Source organism: Perca fluviatilis, chromosome 5, assembly GCF_010015445.1.
Source record: "Perca fluviatilis chromosome 5, GENO_Pfluv_1.0, whole genome shotgun sequence".
Classification (NCBI taxonomy): Eukaryota; Metazoa; Chordata; class Actinopteri; order Perciformes; family Percidae; genus Perca; species Perca fluviatilis.
The window spans coordinates 11008674-11027864 of NC_053116.1; the positions used below are offsets into that span (position 1 = coordinate 11008674).

Genomic DNA, 19191 nt, shown 5'->3' on the forward strand with positions numbered 1-19191 from the left:
CGGGAAGCTATTGTGGTGTAAACTTGAGTCGACTCGTATAAAAACACACTCACAGGCACATGCGCGCCAGCTGGAAGGGTCATGGGTACACAAGTTGCGGTACTTGCACCAGTGGCAGCGGAAGGCACTGTTCACACATGACAGACACCTGCACGAACAGACACACACAAACACGTATGGTTTATGCAAACGCAGTGTGTCAGACTCTGTTAAAGATATCGGGCGAGGGGAAGGAAAAGGAGAGAGTGAAGAGGAGAGACCATTGCTCAGTGCTCTGCATCAAGCTACAGCTCCACTTGCGTGGGCTGAGTAGAGAGAAAAAGCAGCGCGGGGATGGAAGCATCTCAAAAAGAAAATGAGTGAGCAAGCAAGAGATACAGACACACTGGGGTTTATAGGATCATAAACTGTATTATATGCAGGGCTGTGCAATGAATCTAATTTTGTTCGCGTTTTCGGCTCCTAACGATCACAAAAACAATGTCACTGATTATTTTGCACGTTACATTTTGCAAGTAAACTCTAATTTTGTCTTGTGTTCTGAAAGGGAATTCAAAAAGCTCACACGGTCAGAGTATTCAGGGAAATTTCACAGTTCAAGGTGTTTTCACTGTTGATTAGTTTTCAATAGTTCAATAAATGCAACATCTTTCCAAAAGTCAATGAGTGATCGTGTTCAATAATCGGGATTTCAATATTGACCAAAGTAATTGTGATTTTGATTTCTTCTTTTTTTCCCTCACAATCGAGCAGCCCTTATTATATATGTACTGTACATACTGGTGCAGTATTTCAGCCATCACGTAGCCATCGTGTACTGGCTCTGTGTGCTAGGAATCTATGGAAATAATGATAGACCTACATGTTTGTGATCGATATCTCATTAGGCCCAATTGGTAAGATGGATGCAGCCTCCCTCTGACTGCTAACTGTGGCTGTAGCTGATGAGACGGCCATTAGACACTCAGTCTGACATCCACAATGGGCTGAAGCAGCCATTTTCATTGCTGGGCTAATTGTTGTTGCCACTGGTAAATTAGAGGAGATTTTATGGCTGCTGTTTGACGTCATTCGTAGGAGTGTAATGATTGCGTGAAAAAAAAAAAAAAAAAAATCACTTGTAGTTATAAAAATAGGGCTGTGGCGTCTGGTTTTAAGTTGCTAAATGACTTCTTGTCTGAAATCCCTACCTCCTTTCTCTTAAAACCATGGGTCTGTTAAAGAATTGTCTGTGTCCCAAACCCTGTCTCTTGCAGTTGACAAAATGTACCCATATAATGTGCTCCGAACCAGGATGCTAAACAAAAGGGTTTGACAGCGTTTAAGCTCATAACACCAATTTGAGACAAGTGGACAGCTGTGCCGTTCAGGCTGCTGTGTGGGTTGTTACTGAAACAGATCTGAGCAGTTCAGCCACATGCAGACTGACAGTACAATGCAATGCAGAATCACAGTGTAGTAGTAATATGTTATTCTGCTTAGAGCAACCTTCAAATGCTGACTCACTGTCTGCTGGGGCCTACTACACCAATAGCCCTAAGCTGTCATCCACACAACAAACTAGCGCTGATTTCGACATACTGAACAGAATTTCCTCGGCACATATCACATGATCATTAGTCTCGCATTGCCAGACCTATCCCCACAGCGCTGTGGAGTAAGGTCTGGCTACACCACACCACATATACATTCTAGGATAGGAGAAAAAAAAAACCGCTCTGGGTTGTTTGCATTTCTTTAAACCAATCACAATGGTCTTGGGCGGCGCTAAGCTCCGGACGCAGCGGCGGTGGCTCTGCAAAATAGTCTCGGGAAGGAACTCATTTTGGTGGAACATTTGCACCCCGCAAAAGAAAACGCCACATACAATATTAAATGAAGTTAACTGTTGACACAATACAGCGACGTGAGCTATTTAAATTAGCGGATACATGGTTAAACCTCATTAGCTCTAACTAGTGTATCCCGGTGTGTTCTTCGTCCACAGCAATCCCACCAATCGGTCCCGAAACGTCCCAGTTAGAGAGGAAATGCTGTAAACTTATTCTTTGTAAATCTTTACCATCATTCAGCGAAAGAGCCACGCAGGCCGATCTTATTGCACAAACCACATTTTCTTCTAAACTCGCCATTTTCAGCGTGTAGCTTGCTAGCTCGAAGGTTGTCGTTGTTTCCCGAAGCGAACAGAGTTTGAGAACGGCGACACACAGAGAGTAGCGGTAGGTGAGGGACGTGCGTCAGGCAATTATCCTGGAAATGTACTTGCGTTGATCCAGACTACATAATCATTCACTACTTCAGTCGAGATGTAACTCTTATAATGAACAGTATTATAGCAAAACTCGCTACACTGGTCAACTGCTGACCTTGTCACTGGATCTCAGCCCTTAAGACAGAGTGTCCACACTAATCCTGACAAATCTCAACAAAACCTTCTCCTGGAATGTGTGAGCTGGCTGAGCGGATGGAGGGAGAACAGAGTGATGTGGTAGTAGTGACATTTTGAGATGGAAAAGCCTCTTTTTTTGGGGCATGATGATTAGAGAGCTAATCTAACGGCGATGAGAAGCAGGGAGCGACGGAGACAAAGCATCGCCGCAGCTCCGTGTTTTTGGATTGTGGTCAGACGGAGGCTGAACCACCCATTCACAGGACTGCGACTGGAGAGCGCTCGAGATGATGAGCTCCCTTTGAGCCGCAATCAAAAACGCTACTCTGTTTTGTGGGCCGATGAGTGTGCGGCATCAAACACTCTCTCCCTCTCTCATTCTCTTCCCCTCATTCTTCCCCCCCCCCCCCTCCTATTCTTCGTGCATTCAGTGGATGCCTAGCAGCTGCTGGTAATTAAAGGACTTTAGAGTCTCACACCACACTGAATCAGAGGAAGAAGAAAGAGAGCAGAAAGACAGGGAAGACAGAGACGCCACTCCTGGCCAGCCCAAAGCCTCCCTCGCATTCTCTCCTTCTCCTCATCATCGCAAACCAACCTAATGTCCTCCTATGTTCCTAATTAGCCACCTTAGAATGCTGCACTTCAATGAGCGTCCGAGCACAAACATAAAGAAAATAGGGGGGGGGCACAGTGTTTGGAGGAGGAGAAAAGAGGATGGATATTGTGGATGGCAGCTGTAGAAGGAGGGAGGGGGAGGGGGGGGTGATCAAAGTGATGGGTGTTGGTGTGTGGCAAGCCAACCATCTCTGGAGTGAGGAAGAGCTTATTCCAGAGGGAAGAGTGTCTAAATGGGAGACAGCGCGGCAGTGAGCTGAGAGGAGATGAGTGGCATAGCTTACGTGCTAGCTTTGCCGTAAGGGAGGTGCACGCAAACATGGGAGAGGGAGAGAAAGATCATTTTATAAAACCAACAGTGGCTCAGGGATAGATGATGAAGAACTGGAGAAATGGAAGGAAAAGGGGGCAGAGGGAAGCGGTAGGGATCACAGCTGTGGATGGCACCACGGCTGGCAAGAAATGTAATTTTGGTTGTGTGGGATAAGAGGAGCTCTTTACCAGAAGGGCGCAGCTGCTTTTCTCCAGCGGTATTTGACAGATACTTCCTTCTACTCTTGGTTAGGTTGTACATTCATGCGGTCCTAGTGCTAACTAAACCCATGTAGCTAACCCCTTTCAGGTCCACAGGTATTATCTCATTTTACTTTGCTAAGTCGTTAGTTGTGTTTCCATTAAAATCCTGTGCAAATGTCTAAACGTCAGGGCAAATAAGTGCCCATTTCCATCAACTCTCTTGCGAGTAGTTCAAGAGGACTTGACAAGATTACATAATTAATTGAGCACCTGCAACTCCATTACATTTCAATGCTGCTTCCCACATAAGAGATGTCTTTTTTGATCTGTGATGTTTTATTTCAGCCGCTACTATAGAAAGTGAGGCGTGTCTGGATTTGAACCGGGGACTAAGCAGTTACGTACACCCCAAACACCCCACTTATGCAATGACATGAATGCTTTGTCTACAGTAGAAGAAGCTCAATCGCATATTTTCGTTTCGTTTTTTTATTTAATCCCTGGCATTTGCATCCTCCGTTTATTATGCGGAAATGCACATGCAAGTCCACAGAAGTCCACACGAGCAGCAGAGAGAACAACTATTCCTCCTTTAACTTCTTCTCCTCTCTGCGGTAACTCAGCCAGAGCTGACAGGGGTCCTGCCACACTCATTGCAGGGTCAGGACAGAGAAAGGGGTATTAGGGCCAGAGACAGGTGGCACGAGGGTCCGCTGCACTGAGAGAACAGATGGCTGATCTGACGCGAATCGGGGTGCTGACCTTTTCTCCCCACGGTACAGTACAGCGGTCCACACAAGTGTTTGTGCTTGTACACAAAAATCAAACCCACGTGCGCACGCACACGTGCACACACATTCAGACACAAGCCCCCGCGCACTGACTCAAGAAGGCATTTACACACCAAACAGCTGTTCCCGCCTCACAGCTGCTTTCACCAGAACAGCTTAAAAAAAAAAGAAAAAATCACCTTTTAGCATCACGCTGTGGATTCAAATTCCTACTAACCTAAATTACTTCATTCCCTATTACACCTACACAAAAGCATATGATTAACAGCCTAGCACGGAGGCTAATGTTGTGGTAAATGATCCCTGTGTGAAGGCACGCAGACTGCAGAGAATACGGAGCTTTAGCTGGCCCCTCCTGTACCTCGGCAGGCACATGCTGAATTACCTTGTCGTGAGGCAATTATTTGTCCTGTCCCAGCTTTGGAGTGATGTAAATTACTTTAAGTGCACTTTGCCGGGCCCGCCATCACGATAATGATGATTGCGGCAGGGCTCTGACACACACAAATATTCAGCTATACCTTTAGAGAGAGGGGTTGCATTCAGGAGGGGCTGTAAGTGGGGAATTCAAGACATAGAAGCTGAAAAGAAACGGAGACTGATGAGAGTATGTGTGTGCTTAAGAAACAAAGAGGGGAAGATGGAGACAGAGCATAGTATGTCTTTCAGCTTCTTTAGTAGTGAGTTGTATTCATGTTGTGTCCCAGTATACCCTCTCCATCCTTTCATCTAATAAGTTAAATTTAAAGATGAATGACTCATACCCAAAATACAACAAATATACCTGTTTTTCAAGCTCATTTATTAAATAAAAAAATGAAATTTTTCCTCCTGTCTGGCTTTCTAGAAGTTAGTTTTGTTGCAGTAACGTTTCAGCGCCAGCAGGTGTCACTCATGGCTTCTATGCTAATTCTTATGACTGCTGTTTTTTTTTTTTTCTTTCTTTCTTTCAGTGAAAGGTAAATATCTTCCGACTTGCTCGGAACAGGCACCACAAATATATTTCGGCTTCACCAGATGTTCATTTAACATGCAGAGAGACACAGCAACATGCATATATGGTAGTTGGAAGCAGGAGAACTCGTCAAATGATGAGTCTTTTTGGTCTGTTCTTGTGTGTCTTTTCAAATTCCAGTAAGTCGTACACCGATTGAATGGTTTCATTTCCTGTTAATATCAAGTCATGTCAGAACAGGGCAGTAGTCACTATGGCAGCGGCAAGTCGCTCTGAACCGGCTCTGCACCTCTGAGGCACAACTGTCCATATCCAGACAGACACCGTCTCCTATCCTCATACTCCATTTGATGTAAAGTAAACATGAGGAAAAAAACCTGCCTGCCTTTGTGAGAGGGGCCACTTTGGAAGATGTCTAACAAAATCTGTATGTAAAGTATCTGCAAACTGACTGGAAGATGATTGAGCCATACTCACATATTATGCAGGACACACCAACCGCAGTGTGGGTCCCCGGAGCTCAAACACTCTCCACAGGTCCCGTACTGCTCGCAGGACTCGATCGGAACTTGGGTAACCTGAAAGCACATGAAAGGGCCAGGGTTAAAGCAGGGGATTTTTTTTAAGTGTCAAGGAAGGGCTGGGGGGGAGGGGAGAAATATTGGATAGGATAAAACAACACAATATACCACCCCTGCACTCCACCTTCTAGCCCCGCCCCTGGGTCAAAGTGCAGCACAACACACATCATATGATGCAAAAAAAAGAAGCCTCTGGGTATGTGTGTGTGTTTGTGTGCGCTAAAGGAACGCTCAGTCAGTCACACACTAACAAGTATTGGACAAGTATTTACTTACATAGTATATTACTTCAGATACATGAAACAAAACCAAACCTCTTCATTTATAGAGAGCCAAAGTCCTTCCCCATTCCTGTGGACCACCATAGCACCTTATTTCAGAAAATAATTATGTATGGTAGTTCATTGGGGAGATACTAATTCTTTTTTTGATCCCGTTTGAATTGAGCGGTGAATTACACATATGATGTTTGTCAGTTTAAAAAGGTAATTTTCCGATGCAACAAAGTCTTAGTTTGTTGTAAAACGGTTGAAGTATAAGACTGTGAATATGCGTAATAAGAAAGACTACACACTTCACAGTGAAGCCACCGCGTTTTGGGTGTTTCGTAGCGGGATGTAAAAGTTACTCACAAAGGCAACGGATCTCGCTCGTTCTCTCTCTTCCCGGCTGATAAAAGACGCTGGGTAACACACATCAGGTAAGATAACGTTACACGCGTTGCGGAACCGAGCTAAGCTAGCGAGGGGGCGAGCAAGGGGTCGTATATCGCCGAGACGAGACATGTAGTTCCCGGAGCGGTTTCACATTAAACTAAGTGGTACTACTATTAACTGAGACCTTCTTCAGTTGCAAAATTCTCTTTTAAACTGACAAACATCATATGTGTAATTCATGGCTCAATTCAAACGGGATCCTAAAATAATTTGTCTCTCTCCCCGTTCACTACAGTACCTATTTTTTTCCGAAATAAAAAAAATCCTAATGGGGTCCACCGGAAGAGTAGGGAATTCGCCTCTGTATTGGCAGCATTTAAATATGATAATTCTATGTTATTACAACAATGTTAATGTTTTATGTTGACCCATTGTAGAGCAGGGGATGATGGGACTCAAATGTTTGGGTGCACTTGTGCCCCTGCGTGTCAACGTGCGAGACGTCAACTGCACAGGCAACTGTTGCCTTTATCTTAAGCCAGAGAAACAGCGGTGAGCAGGTGGGATCAGTTGGCCAGAGGAAGCTGTTTCTCTGCCATCAATAGGCTCTTGTCTGCACCAGGGCACCTGTCCACCTGGGGAGAGCCTGTGCAAACACACCTACACATGGAGGAGGAGGAGGAGGAGGAGGAGGAGGAGGAGGAGGGACAGACGTTTTGCTCAAGTCCAACTTGATTACAAACTGGAAAAGTAATTAAGAATAACGGGGCGGTTTTTCACCAGCTACTGTCAGGTTCAACTTTATTAGAAAAGTATAACTACTAGGGCTGGGTATCGCCAATGATTTCCCGAATCGATTGGATTCCGATTCACAGAGTCCCAATTCGATTCCATTTACGATTCCATTCTCTATCAATTAGGTTAGGGAAATTACACTTACAATACCAATTTTGCTTGGATATTAAAGCTCAGAGAACTTATGCTGTAAACTGTACAAGCAAGAAGCAACCCTAAAATATATTTTTATAATGCAACAGTTTGTTTTAATTTCAATTAAATTAAAATTGACCCCCAAAAAGTTAGTTTAAAGTACTTTTTACTTATACACCCATGGTGAAAAGGCATATATTAAAATTCTGGATTTTATGAATCCATATCGGATCACTCAAACAAAGACTGATTTTAATTGGAGAATGGATCATTTTAACCCAGCCCTAATAAGTACAGTAGAACTATATAAAAAAATATATTAACACTAGGGCTACCTTTTTCCCACAAGCATGTGTAAAGATCAGCTTTGTTTATCAAATACATGACAGCAGCATAACTGTAAAACTGAAAAGTAATTATTAATGTTGTACTGTAAGTTGTTTTTTAAAGATGTGAATGAATGGGATAGAACGTTGGTATTTCAAAGCTAAACATGTTGAAAGTGTCAACAGCAAAGAATTTAAATAAGCACTTTCAGTGTAAAGCAAACACACTCCATACCCACGAATCCACACTAATCCACACAGGGCCGTTGGACAATCATTTGAATAAAGAGCAAACATCCTTGTGCTTAAGCCATTGACATTAAACTTATGAAAATACAGAGTTGAGAATTTAAATACTATATGTAACCACAACGCAGGGGAGAAGCACTAAAAGTCTTTCTCTTCACTTATATTTATTTATTTTGTTCATCTTCAGTGATATATTTTTTTTTTTAACGTTTTTTTGCACTATACCTTGCTGCTGTAACATTGTGAATTTCCCCATTGTGGGATTAATAAAGTATTTTGAATGTTGACTCTTGAATCAAATCATACATCTCCTCAGATAGCCAAGTACTGAGTGTGTGTCAGCAGAGTTGTGTGATCCACAGGCTGGGCCTGTTTTCAGCTGCTACCTAAAACGCACTCATCCTTCTGTCAGTTATATATGAGTGTGAGTGTGAGTGTGTGTGTGTGTGTGTGTGTGAATCTAGCTGTGTCTGTGTCTGTCGGTCTGTCTGTCTGTCTGTCTGTCTGCCTGCCAATGCTCTGATCAGCCACATGGCCCTCAGTCTGTTTGTGCAGAACACAGGTCTGTGCGATCTGGACATCAGTGTGTGTATGTGTGTGTGTGTGTGTGTGTGTGTGTGTGTGTGTGTGTGTGCGTGTGTGTGTGTGCGTGTCCCATGGGGTTGCCCTGGTCACACCTGCATCTCACTGTGTCAGCAGGAGTAAACATACACACATACTGCACAGCATGATGAACAGAGGCACAAGAAGAGTCTGAATTTCAGAGTCTGACACAGATTCATTTTCACTCCTGTCTGTCTTCCAATTTCCTGGCAATCGCCTTGTAGGATAATGACAGCACACCCTGACAGTGTGTGCCCCGTTCAGCTCCAAACCTTCAGGCTTAGATGAATGCCTCGTAAGTGGCTCCTCTGCAAAATGCGGGGGAGTGAATGAAGGGTGCAAATAACACCTTTTAAATGTTTCTCAAACCCTGTGCAAATCGCCCACAACTGGGTGATATTAATTGCTGTTAGCAACGCGGGCTGAAATTAACTGTCAGCTGGAGAGAGATAACAGCTGGGTGTCCCTCAAAGGCTTTTCTTTATTACAAAGTATCAAAAAAAACAAAACAGCCGACAGCAAAATTTGTAACGTGGGCCTGCTATTGCAATGGCGAATGAAAAGCTGGCGTTGGCAAAACTGTCAGTTGCTGTGAAAACTGAGCTATATGGGCTCCAGCCTATATCTTTTCTTCTTTGTTTGGTCTTCAAAAGCTTAATAACCCTCCACCTGTCTGCCTGCTCCTAAACCCTGCGGCAACAGAAAGACGGGCCCAGGGGGGACAAAGAAAGCCATTGACACGGTGGGACGTTGACGGTCCCTGCACTGTGTGGCAGCTCCGCCGTGGACACCCCTGTTAGATTAACCCCCTGTCACCTCAACAAACTATTTGTCTGCGCGTACGTGTGTGTGTGCGTGTGTGTTTCGCGTAGCTTCAGGACAAACAGGTGGCACGCTGTAATGAGCTGCAGACGGGGTCACATCAGCAGCAGAAGCTGCAACTGATGACAAACAGGCCCACCAGGAACGAGACTTGGCTGGGGAGACAGTCAACTCAGTCGGTGCATGTATGTACCTCAAAGTCTCTAAGTGAATCCCTCTTAACCCCAAAAAACATGTGCGAGGCTGGTGAAACTTTATATAGTATAACTTTCACAGAGGCCCAGCTCCATGAAAGGGTTACAGTGTGGAGACAGCTGTCAGCGGGGGGAAAGTCAGGGAGTAGTGGGGGGGGGGGGTGACAGACACAGGCACATGGACTGAAACACACAAAAAGGTGGTGGGGGCGCTATATGGTAGAGGGAGAGTGAGGGAAACAGAAAAACAAACATCTGAGAACTGAAAAAGCACAGAAAAAGAGATACAGTGTGTATATATCTGTGCTGCTGTATATACAGTATTTGTCTGTGTGCGTGTTTGTGAGAGAGAGTGCGTTGATGTTTAGACCAGCATGGGCCAGTTGTGGAGGTGAGGTGTGAGAGAGGGTTTGCGGGGGATCACAGCAGCTGTTGCCCAGCACACGCTACAGTCACTCAACACAGCAGGGCTGCACAATGAAGCCCCTTCTCCCACTGTGCGCGTGTGCGCGTTTGTAGGCACACATGCACAGCGCCATAACGGATGTGCAGATTGTTGTTCCTGTGTTTTCAAGGCAGACAAAGAAGCGCAGCGCACGGTCTGATAATGCCTCCGACTTTCTCGGCTGTCTGTCTCGGTTTCCCGAGAACATATTCGTACCCACAGCTGACCTGAGGTAGACTGAGCATTGTCGGTGAGAAGTACTGCGCTCTGGTAAATGAATGCTAATAAAATTCCTGCTTAAGATGACCTTAGCAGGGGGTTATTCAACCAGAGAGGCTACAGTGGAGTCGCAGACTGGAGCAATCTGGGGGACTGACTGACGGCCGCGGGTTAAAACAACAGCTTCCTCTCTTTCAAAGGCTCATGCTGAATAGGCTTCAGTTTCTGTTATTATTGCCAAGCGTTCACTAAACCAGGGGTGTCTTCTCTTGTACTGAACCCTATAGGGATTTGGGCACAAGTAATAAAGCCCAGCCTTAAGGCATCACTGGGTGAGATTTTAATGCAAAAATAGAAAAGTTCAAATCAACCTAAATCATTGATTCAAGAACAGCAGTTGGATAAAAAAAGAAAAAACATTTATTTTAATGTAACCTAATGTGAGTAACATTGTGTAATAAAGTCTTCTTAATTCAATCCGGCAACTCCTGACATGAGAACTTTCATTGTGTAATTTTCAATAATAATGGATCGTTGCAGTTGTGTGTCGAGAACAACAACTTCAGAGAAGAGAATTCCAGAGAAATAGAGGTGTGTGAATTGCATAATAAAACTTGCTCCCGCCTTGAGAAAAAAGGCCGGAGGATAAAATTTCTAACTACACATATTTTCCACCGTTATTTCTGGCCACCTGTGAATGGTGGCTCCATTTCAGCTCCTCTGCCCTGCTGCCCTCAGACCCAGCCATGCTCACTGCACCTCTGTGATGGATGGGGGCACAGGGGCAGGACAGGAAAAGAAGACAACAACAAAAAAAAAAAGACTGGGGGGGGGATAAAAGGAGGACAGGGCAGAGTGGAAATGGCCCATTGCTTTGTGTTCTGATGAGACCTAGTCTCTGTGGTGCCAGATGTGCCTCGCCATGCTGAGCAAGAGAGAAAGCCGCAGAAAGAGAAAAATCCCACCGTCACCAGTAATTCAGAGGAAGCTATTTTGCAAGCTGTTGCCAAGGCAACAGGCCTGGCTCTGACCTCAGGAACACCCCCACGTCCACCACCACTCCCTCCAACCTTCAAAACCTTCAGCGGTGCACGGTAAACAGCTGGCACCTCTGGGACTTCCTGCCACCTACACCTCCTTTTAAACATGTACACACACACACACACACACACACACACACACACACACACACACACACACACACACACACACACACACACACACACACACACACACACACACACACACACACACACACACACACACACACACACACACACACACACACACACACACACACACACAACTCCCCTACACCCTATCCATTTTTAATGACAGTTAGCCAGGCTACCTCGTCACTGGAATGAGGCACATCGATCATGAACACAATACCCATTCCAGCAGAGAGAGAAAGAAGGAAAGCATAGGAGGGGTATCAGTGTGTGAGTGTGTGTGTGTTTGAGGGGGCTTAATGACAAAGGCACAAAAGCAGAGCAAATACTTGCTGCTGAATGAATGAAAACCAATGAAAGCAGCATGCCCCTGAGTCTCTCAGTCCCACAGTGACCCGGCAGCCAGTGGTTCCTGTGTCCAGGCTAAGTACACTAGGACGGCTGAGCCATTTCCCTGAGCAGCCACTCTTTAATCTGCTCTAGTAATCCCACTGAGGCCCCTCCTAAGGACAGCAGCCACATCTCCCTCGTCTCTTTCCCGCTCTCTCCTCCTCTTTCTGGTCCTCTCTTTTCCTCAACTCACAAAATCCTCCCCACTGTACTCTAAGACCCAAACAAATCCACTCTGCAGTGTTGTGGCACAGCTTGTTGACATCCACCCCCCCAAAGGATAGCATTCTCTCACAGTAACACGGACTCAACTCTGCATTGAAAGCAAGGGCTATCTCACCCTTTTGACCTTGTTACAGGAATTTGTAACAGTGAAAATCGGAATAAATTACTTTTCTAGGTGTTTTTTTTTTTTTTGCAGTCTGAGAGTTAAGGCCAGTGAGTGGTTCAAGCCAATCATCAATATCTCATCCTAAGCCTGGCTGGCCCTGAGAGGAGAGTTGTGGGGTTCTGTTGAATTGTTGTGGCTGGTCCGAGGAGAATCAGGCCTCCAGACTCGCACCAATTAAACCCAGCGTGATTAAGGACAGAGCCGAGGCATTTGTGTGGTTGTTCGGGGTGCGCGGGTGCTGATCCCTTGGGAGGCCTTGAGTGGACTGTGCAAGGACACCACAACAGCTGGGAGCTTTGATGACGGCTTAAAACCCACATTCCAAGAGCAAATGTGTAAAAGTAATTAATTACAACCACATGTACACATTAATGGCTACACATAAAAAAATCCTCCTCATCGAGTGCATCAACAAAACTACAACCTTTATACCCCGGAGATGTGCTGTTGCTATCTACCGCTCAGTTCCACCGTTAATGCATTTCTTTTAGAATACTTGTTTTTGGTGTTCTTGTAACAGATGTCAGGGGGGCTCTCTGACAAGCAGTTTGAGAGAGAAACAAGTTTTGTGTAGAAATACGCAATATTGATTTCCTTCTACTGTATACCATTTATTAAAGAACTATCTACAGCAGTGATGCGGGATAGATTCCGTAATAAATGGTAGGAGGGAGAATTCAATGGGACGTAGACTACTATTGTGTGTTTTCTGAAGGTCAGCCCCTTTTTTTTTTTTATTTTTTTTTTTTTTTATATTGGGTGGTTTTCAGAATAACTGATTTTAAAGCACAGGAGATAGCATTCAGAGTAGATAGCATTTATTGATTTTAAGAGGCTAAACCTGGGAGAAAGAAAAGGCTGGAGCAAAATGAAACGATACAGCTCGCCTCATCTACAAACAGCCATATTGCATACTCCAAAAATGATTTGGTGTGAAAATGGGAGCTTTTAACCTTTATTGTCACAGCTAGCTCTCTCGGCCCATCACTCCCCTATTTCTCTCTGTCTATTCACCCACACAAAGAGAAAGAACACACACACACACACACACACACACACACACACACACACACACACACACACACACACACACACACACACATTTTGTTTATTGGATTTGGCCAGAGCTCCTAGATTTGGGTCAATTGAAAACATCAAGACACAGTAGCACCACACAGGCTGGATTTAAAGACTGAAAGACAACGAGGGGGGCAGCTACAATAACTCTCTCTGAATTGATACTAGAGTATGGTGGATATCTAGCTATCACACTTTGATCAAGCAGAACTGCCGTTTCCAAATCCCCATGCCAAAGTGCATCGGTAGCCCAACAACGCCCCCACCTGAACCCCATTTTAGGGCTTTAAACCCCCCGCCCCGTACCCCGTCGGTCCTGGGCAGGCCTGGTCCCTGGCAGCTCATCAGAAGTAACAGACTGGTCGGGGACAAACTGCCAGGCAGGAAAAGAAGGCGAGGAACAGGTCAGGCGTGCGCCTCCTGACCGCCGTTTGAACTCTGAAGCCGACTGGCCATTATGTGTTAACGCTGGCGCAGGAACGATAACCGCATATCTAAAGTGGTAATAATACGGTTCAATGTTTTCTTCTTGTGATGAGCAGTCATTGTTGTGGCGTCTGTGGTGGAATGCATGCGGCCAAGACCTTGGCGTCTTTTCTGAAGGATTTTCTGCGGACACGGGTTTCTGTAGGTGGTGCTCGTGTGTTCGTCTGTCCAGCCATGGTGGTTTTTGTTGCTCGCAGACATCCAAGCTCTTCTTCTGCTTACTTCAAATGACATGGAAGTGCTTTCGGAACAAATATGCCACTGGACTATTCCTAAAATTATGACAGATTGTAACATAGCGTGCCATTTCTGTAGGGATATTTAGGTTGATCCACACCTCCATTATTCAATCCATCCCAAACATCTGTCTCTAAAGACCTAATATTTATCCTTTCACACAACAACTTACTGATCAGTTATAGGATATAAATCACAAACATATGTTTTAGATACCATTATACTAGTTGCCTCATCCGTTTTCACCAGAGATCCTCTGTTTAGTTCATCTCCGATAGCAAAGCAGTAAACGCATTCTCATGAATGGGTTCATATGATATCATTCGAAAACTTATGCACAACAGTTAGTGTGATAGCCTATGAAATGACCACTGCCAGCTGGTCACGTGAAGGATAAGTTTAGCGGTCACTCCAGTTAAATTTAGCCGAGAAAAGGTGACTGTGAGCCGGGTACAGGGCACCGCGGAGTGATGGTCCTTTCAGTGGCCACTGCTGTTGAGTTTAGCCGACAAAAGGTGGCGGTCATACGGCGATGACAGTTAAGTTCAGGCACCAAAACAACTAGTTAGGATTTGAAAAAAAAAAAAAAAAAACTGTGGTTTGGATTAAAACACTGGTCCCCTTGAGTAGTACTCCTGCGACACAAACACGCGTTTTCTGGGGAAAGTCTTGTGTTTTCCCCATGACACAAACTCCTCTCCCCCGCATGAAAGCCCTGCCCTGTGTTTTATGACCCACCCATCCACCCCGACACAGACCACAGCGCTCCGATACAGCCTCAGTCAATGTGGTGCCTCGAGCAATAGATGTGTAGAGTACATACGAATTGCTTTACTTTTGGTAGCTATATGTACGAATGATTCGTGAGAACAGCCTGCAGCAGTGTGTCAACATTTTCAGAAAGTCGCATTTGTTTTGAAAACTTTAAATGCACATTTTACGACCTACAAATTATTGATCCCTCTCTCAGCTCTGGGTGGCAAGAAACCCTTTCTCCCCCTATACAGTGACCCTGTGCAACACACCACACAGAGCACACACACTAGCACAAACCGGCATTGAATTTCAGCATGTGTCCCCTAGACTGATGGCCAACTGTATGGATTAAAGACAAAGTGGCGCAATGGGCAATGAGGAAGGTGGAGGAGGCAGAGGGGGCTGTCTCCTCATCTGTGCGTTTGTGTGTGTGTGTGTGTGTGTGTGTGTGTGTGTGTTTAGCTATTACAGACTAGAGGACTAGAAGGAGGAGTCACAGGGGGATGTGAGGCAGCGAAGGTAGCGCCAGCGTAGAAATAATGGAGTGAGGGAATCGACCAGTGAGGAGGATAAAAAAAATCCAACCAGTCAATACAGCTAGGAGTGTATCAATTATGTATGGCTTCAATCCTCTTTTTGGGCAAGGCACGGAGGGGAGCAGGTTAGACTGAAAAAGTGGGTGTGTTTGTGTGAGATTTGATTGTGTGTGTGTGTGTGTGTACGTGCTTGGAATGTGTTTTTGTATATATATATATATATATATATATATATATATATATATATATATATATATATATATATATATATATATATATATATATCTCAAAGCCCTTGGTGCCGGCTGCTTTAAAACGCTCCCAACACTGTTCAATAACTCAAAAATCAAAAACGATGTTCATAAAAACCAGAAGCGTGGTGATACATCCGAATTTCAGCTACATGTTGTTGTCATTTTTTTTTTGTCAGTCCATGACATGCATTTTTCACTCCTAATAACCAACCTTAATGGAATGCTGCGCCAACTATTAACCTTACTGTAGCAAAACACTTGCATGGAAAAAAAACATTAATTTGCTTATGCATGACTTAAGGCTTCGCATAATACACAGCTAATGTAACCCCCACAGTCTTTACTCCTTTCCACATCTCATGTGCACCTCTTATACAAGGTAAAGATGTTAAGATGGATACTGGTGATAAGACCGGAAAGTCCACGGCTGTTTCCCTGGCCCTTTCTCGCCTTTCTTTTCCACTTATCTCCCCATCTATTCCCCTACTCCCGCCCCCCCATCCCTCCTGAACCCACTCGCCTGTGCTCCCGTGTTCGCTCTCCTTTGCGGCTCCCAGTTGAGGTGGCCTCTTTGCTCAGTAATTCAGTCGGGGGGCTAAAAGGAGGAAATTACATCCATGCTGCCTGACCACTTTGAACTCTCAGCCCCCCTCTTCCCTGCTTGCTCACTGGCAACTGGTTTAAAGGCCCACACTGACATTTAAGAGATGGAAACAGGGAGCTGTGAAAGTGCCTAGATGTGTAAATGTGTGTGTGCGAGTATGTCCACTCGTGCAAAGACGGCTATGAAAAGTGACACACCGACACAATAATAAATTTAATTTTTTTTGTTTTTGGTGATATGGTGATGAAACATTCTGGTTCAGTAGGCTTATATTAGATTAAACCTTATTTTGGTGTTTCATTTCAGCTGACACGACTTGTGTCAACACTGTAAATGCCTCTTCTCTTTGCAATTTACTGCAGGTTAAAACATATGTCTTAGTACTTTGAATATGTGTATTATGTGGGCTGAAGTACTTTCGCAACATACTGCAAATGGAGCCTGTGGATAGGAGTTTTATTTGTCAAAAGGAGATGTAGTTTATTTCTGTCAAGCTGAATTCCTACCTGGCGATGACACCATTAGACATAACAAACTGGGCGCTAATGGTAATGGTAAAGGGTGTCTGAAAAGCAGCCACTTCAGCCTAATATGACTCATTAACATTAGCAGTGGGTTGGAAAATCTTTAGTCACTTTTGGTAAAAAGGTTGACGTAGTGAAAGAATGGAGTTCAAGTGTGCTTAACCTTCAGTAAAGGGACATTTAATGCATATATAGTGGAATTCACATAGGTGAGTTTGTTTCTATGAGTGCTACTTACAGAATGCATTAACAACCTGTAGTTACTCTGCCTTCCGTAGCTGTCACTCCATATCTCTAGGTCAGCCCACGTCTACGGTGGTCAAAGTTACAATGCATGTCCACCTGTCTCACTCATTTTAATATTTATTTACGTCTTATCTTATTTACGCCTATCTGTGTGCATTCAATTGAGCCTCTTTTGACTGTTTTTTTTGTGTCTGTCAATCTACCTGTCTTAACCCATTTCTTTACCCACCTGGACTGCTTGTCTACGTGACATTCTTGTTGTTCGTCACTTCACTGTACCTCTTTGTCTTTCTATGCATCTCTTGCCTGTCTGTCTTAGTCCAATGTGTCTGTGTGTCTCTCAGTGGGATCTCCGACTGCCAATGCAGCCAGTAATGAGGTGTATGCTTCAGTCAGCATGTGAGGAGTTAATAAGGAAGCAGCAGAGGCCATCACACATCAACAGGCATACAGTAGGCGTGTGTGTGTGTGTGTGTGTGTGTGTGTGTGTTTGGGGAGGGTGTGAAGGCTAGGGAGCCTCTCTTGCACACTTACGGATGTCTGTCGACCAACGGGGGTATTGATTTGGAGGGGAAGGCAGAAGACAGAAATGAATTCTGATCCACAGAGGGACTCCGCAGTGCATGTCAGAGTGTGTACGTTTTTTTTTTTGTGAGCATGTGTGTGTGTCTGCGCATGTGTGTAACAGTGTGTGTGTGTGCATGCATGTGAGGATGTTTGTTCTCTTTGTCTCAGCGTCTCTGCCAGTGTACATGATGTACATACAAATGAAGGGTTTGGTTACACCCTGCTGCTCTAAGGGCTGTTGCTTGTGCATGAGTGTAAGCATGTTTGTTGTGTGTGTGTGTGTGTGTGTGTGTGTGTGTGTGTGTGTTGTGTGTGTGTGTGTGTGTGTGCCTGGATGAATGTTAGTCTGTGTACATAAGAAAGAGAGACAGACAGGGAGGAGGGGCATTGAGAACTAGGCTCAGGTGGTGAGATACACTTTATCTAATCCCAAACTAGGTGTGTACATACGTGTGTGTGTGTGTGTGTGTGTGTGTGTGTGTGTGTGTGTGTGTGTGTGTGTGTGTGTGTGTGTGTGTGTGTGTGCATGTGTCTGTTTATTTGTGAGCAGCATGCCTGCAAGAATACATGTATGCATGTGTGCTGTGCAAGCTTGCATCTGCAAAATATTCCTCACCTGGACTTCAGTCGTGATACGTTAATGAGAGTCTACAAGCACTACTGAGGCTGACAGACCTCCTCAGACCCCACAATAGAGCCTATGATTTAATCCAATTTGATTCCATAAGAAATATATAGAGACAGAGGCTATGGGCAAACACGCTCCTGCAGTGGAGAGAATTATTAGATTTGCCAATAAAGAAACTCTGTGGGGTGTGAACGAGAAAGAAAGCAGGGACTGATCTCCGGTGGTGTGTCTAAAAGTGCCTGGGTGTTTTTTTCTTTTTTGTTTGGCAGAAGAGGAAAAATCAACATAATGAGCCCAAACTGCCTTTGTGTCTCACTCTCTTCGTCTCTCTTCTCTCTCGCCCCTCCGTCTCTTTCTCCATCTCATCCCACGACACTCAGACAGCTGCTTCTGTGCAGCCAAATTAACTGCTCCCCAGTTGCTTTTGAAAAGTGTGAAATAAAATAAGCATTTAGCCTCTGAGGGATACAGTACTTTTGGTTCCACGTGTGAACTTTAAACATGCTGCCTTTCATTCAAAGTGTAGGTAACAGTATTTGTCCACCACAAATCTGTCGTGTAGTTTTTCCATCCCAAATCCCCCACACATCCGTAACTCTGTGGCCCTATCTGTTACTGCCATGTGATCCTTCTGGCTCCAAATATCTGATTTACAAGTCGCCAAGAAGGGTAATATTTCAACAGGCTGTCGGCAGACGCACTGTTTAAATCAACGGCCTTATCTAGCCTGTGCTCCGTCTAATATTTTCTCTCAAATATTGCATTAGAGATATGTTATCCATCCCTGCAAATTCATCTTCGTCCTTTAGCCGAATGTGTGTCTGAATACGTACGAGCAGACATGAATGAATGTGTGTGTGTGTGGGTGTGTGTGTGTGTGGTGTTAGCACGTGAGGACAGCTTTGCCCACCATCTTAAACAGTAGCAGTAAGCATTTTCTCTCATTTTGTCTTGTACTCGTGTGGATGTTATCATTTACTCCTTAAGAAAAACACAGACCCAGGCCCATATAAACTACTCTCTCAACAT

At 44.6% G+C, this 19191-nt stretch overlaps 1 protein-coding gene across 3 annotated transcripts in view; it reads right to left on the bottom strand.

The window, feature by feature from the left end:
- The window catches only part of plxna2 (plexin A2), a 219493-nt gene that overhangs the window by 98856 nt on the left and 101446 nt on the right, over positions 1–19191 (bottom strand). For all 3 annotated transcript variants that reach the window (XM_039800088.1, XM_039800089.1, XM_039800090.1), the window contains exon 5: positions 5747–5847. In XM_039800088.1, coding sequence (XP_039656022.1) covers positions 5747–5847 — 101 coding nt within the window. The remainder of the gene's footprint in view (positions 1–5746; positions 5848–19191) is intronic.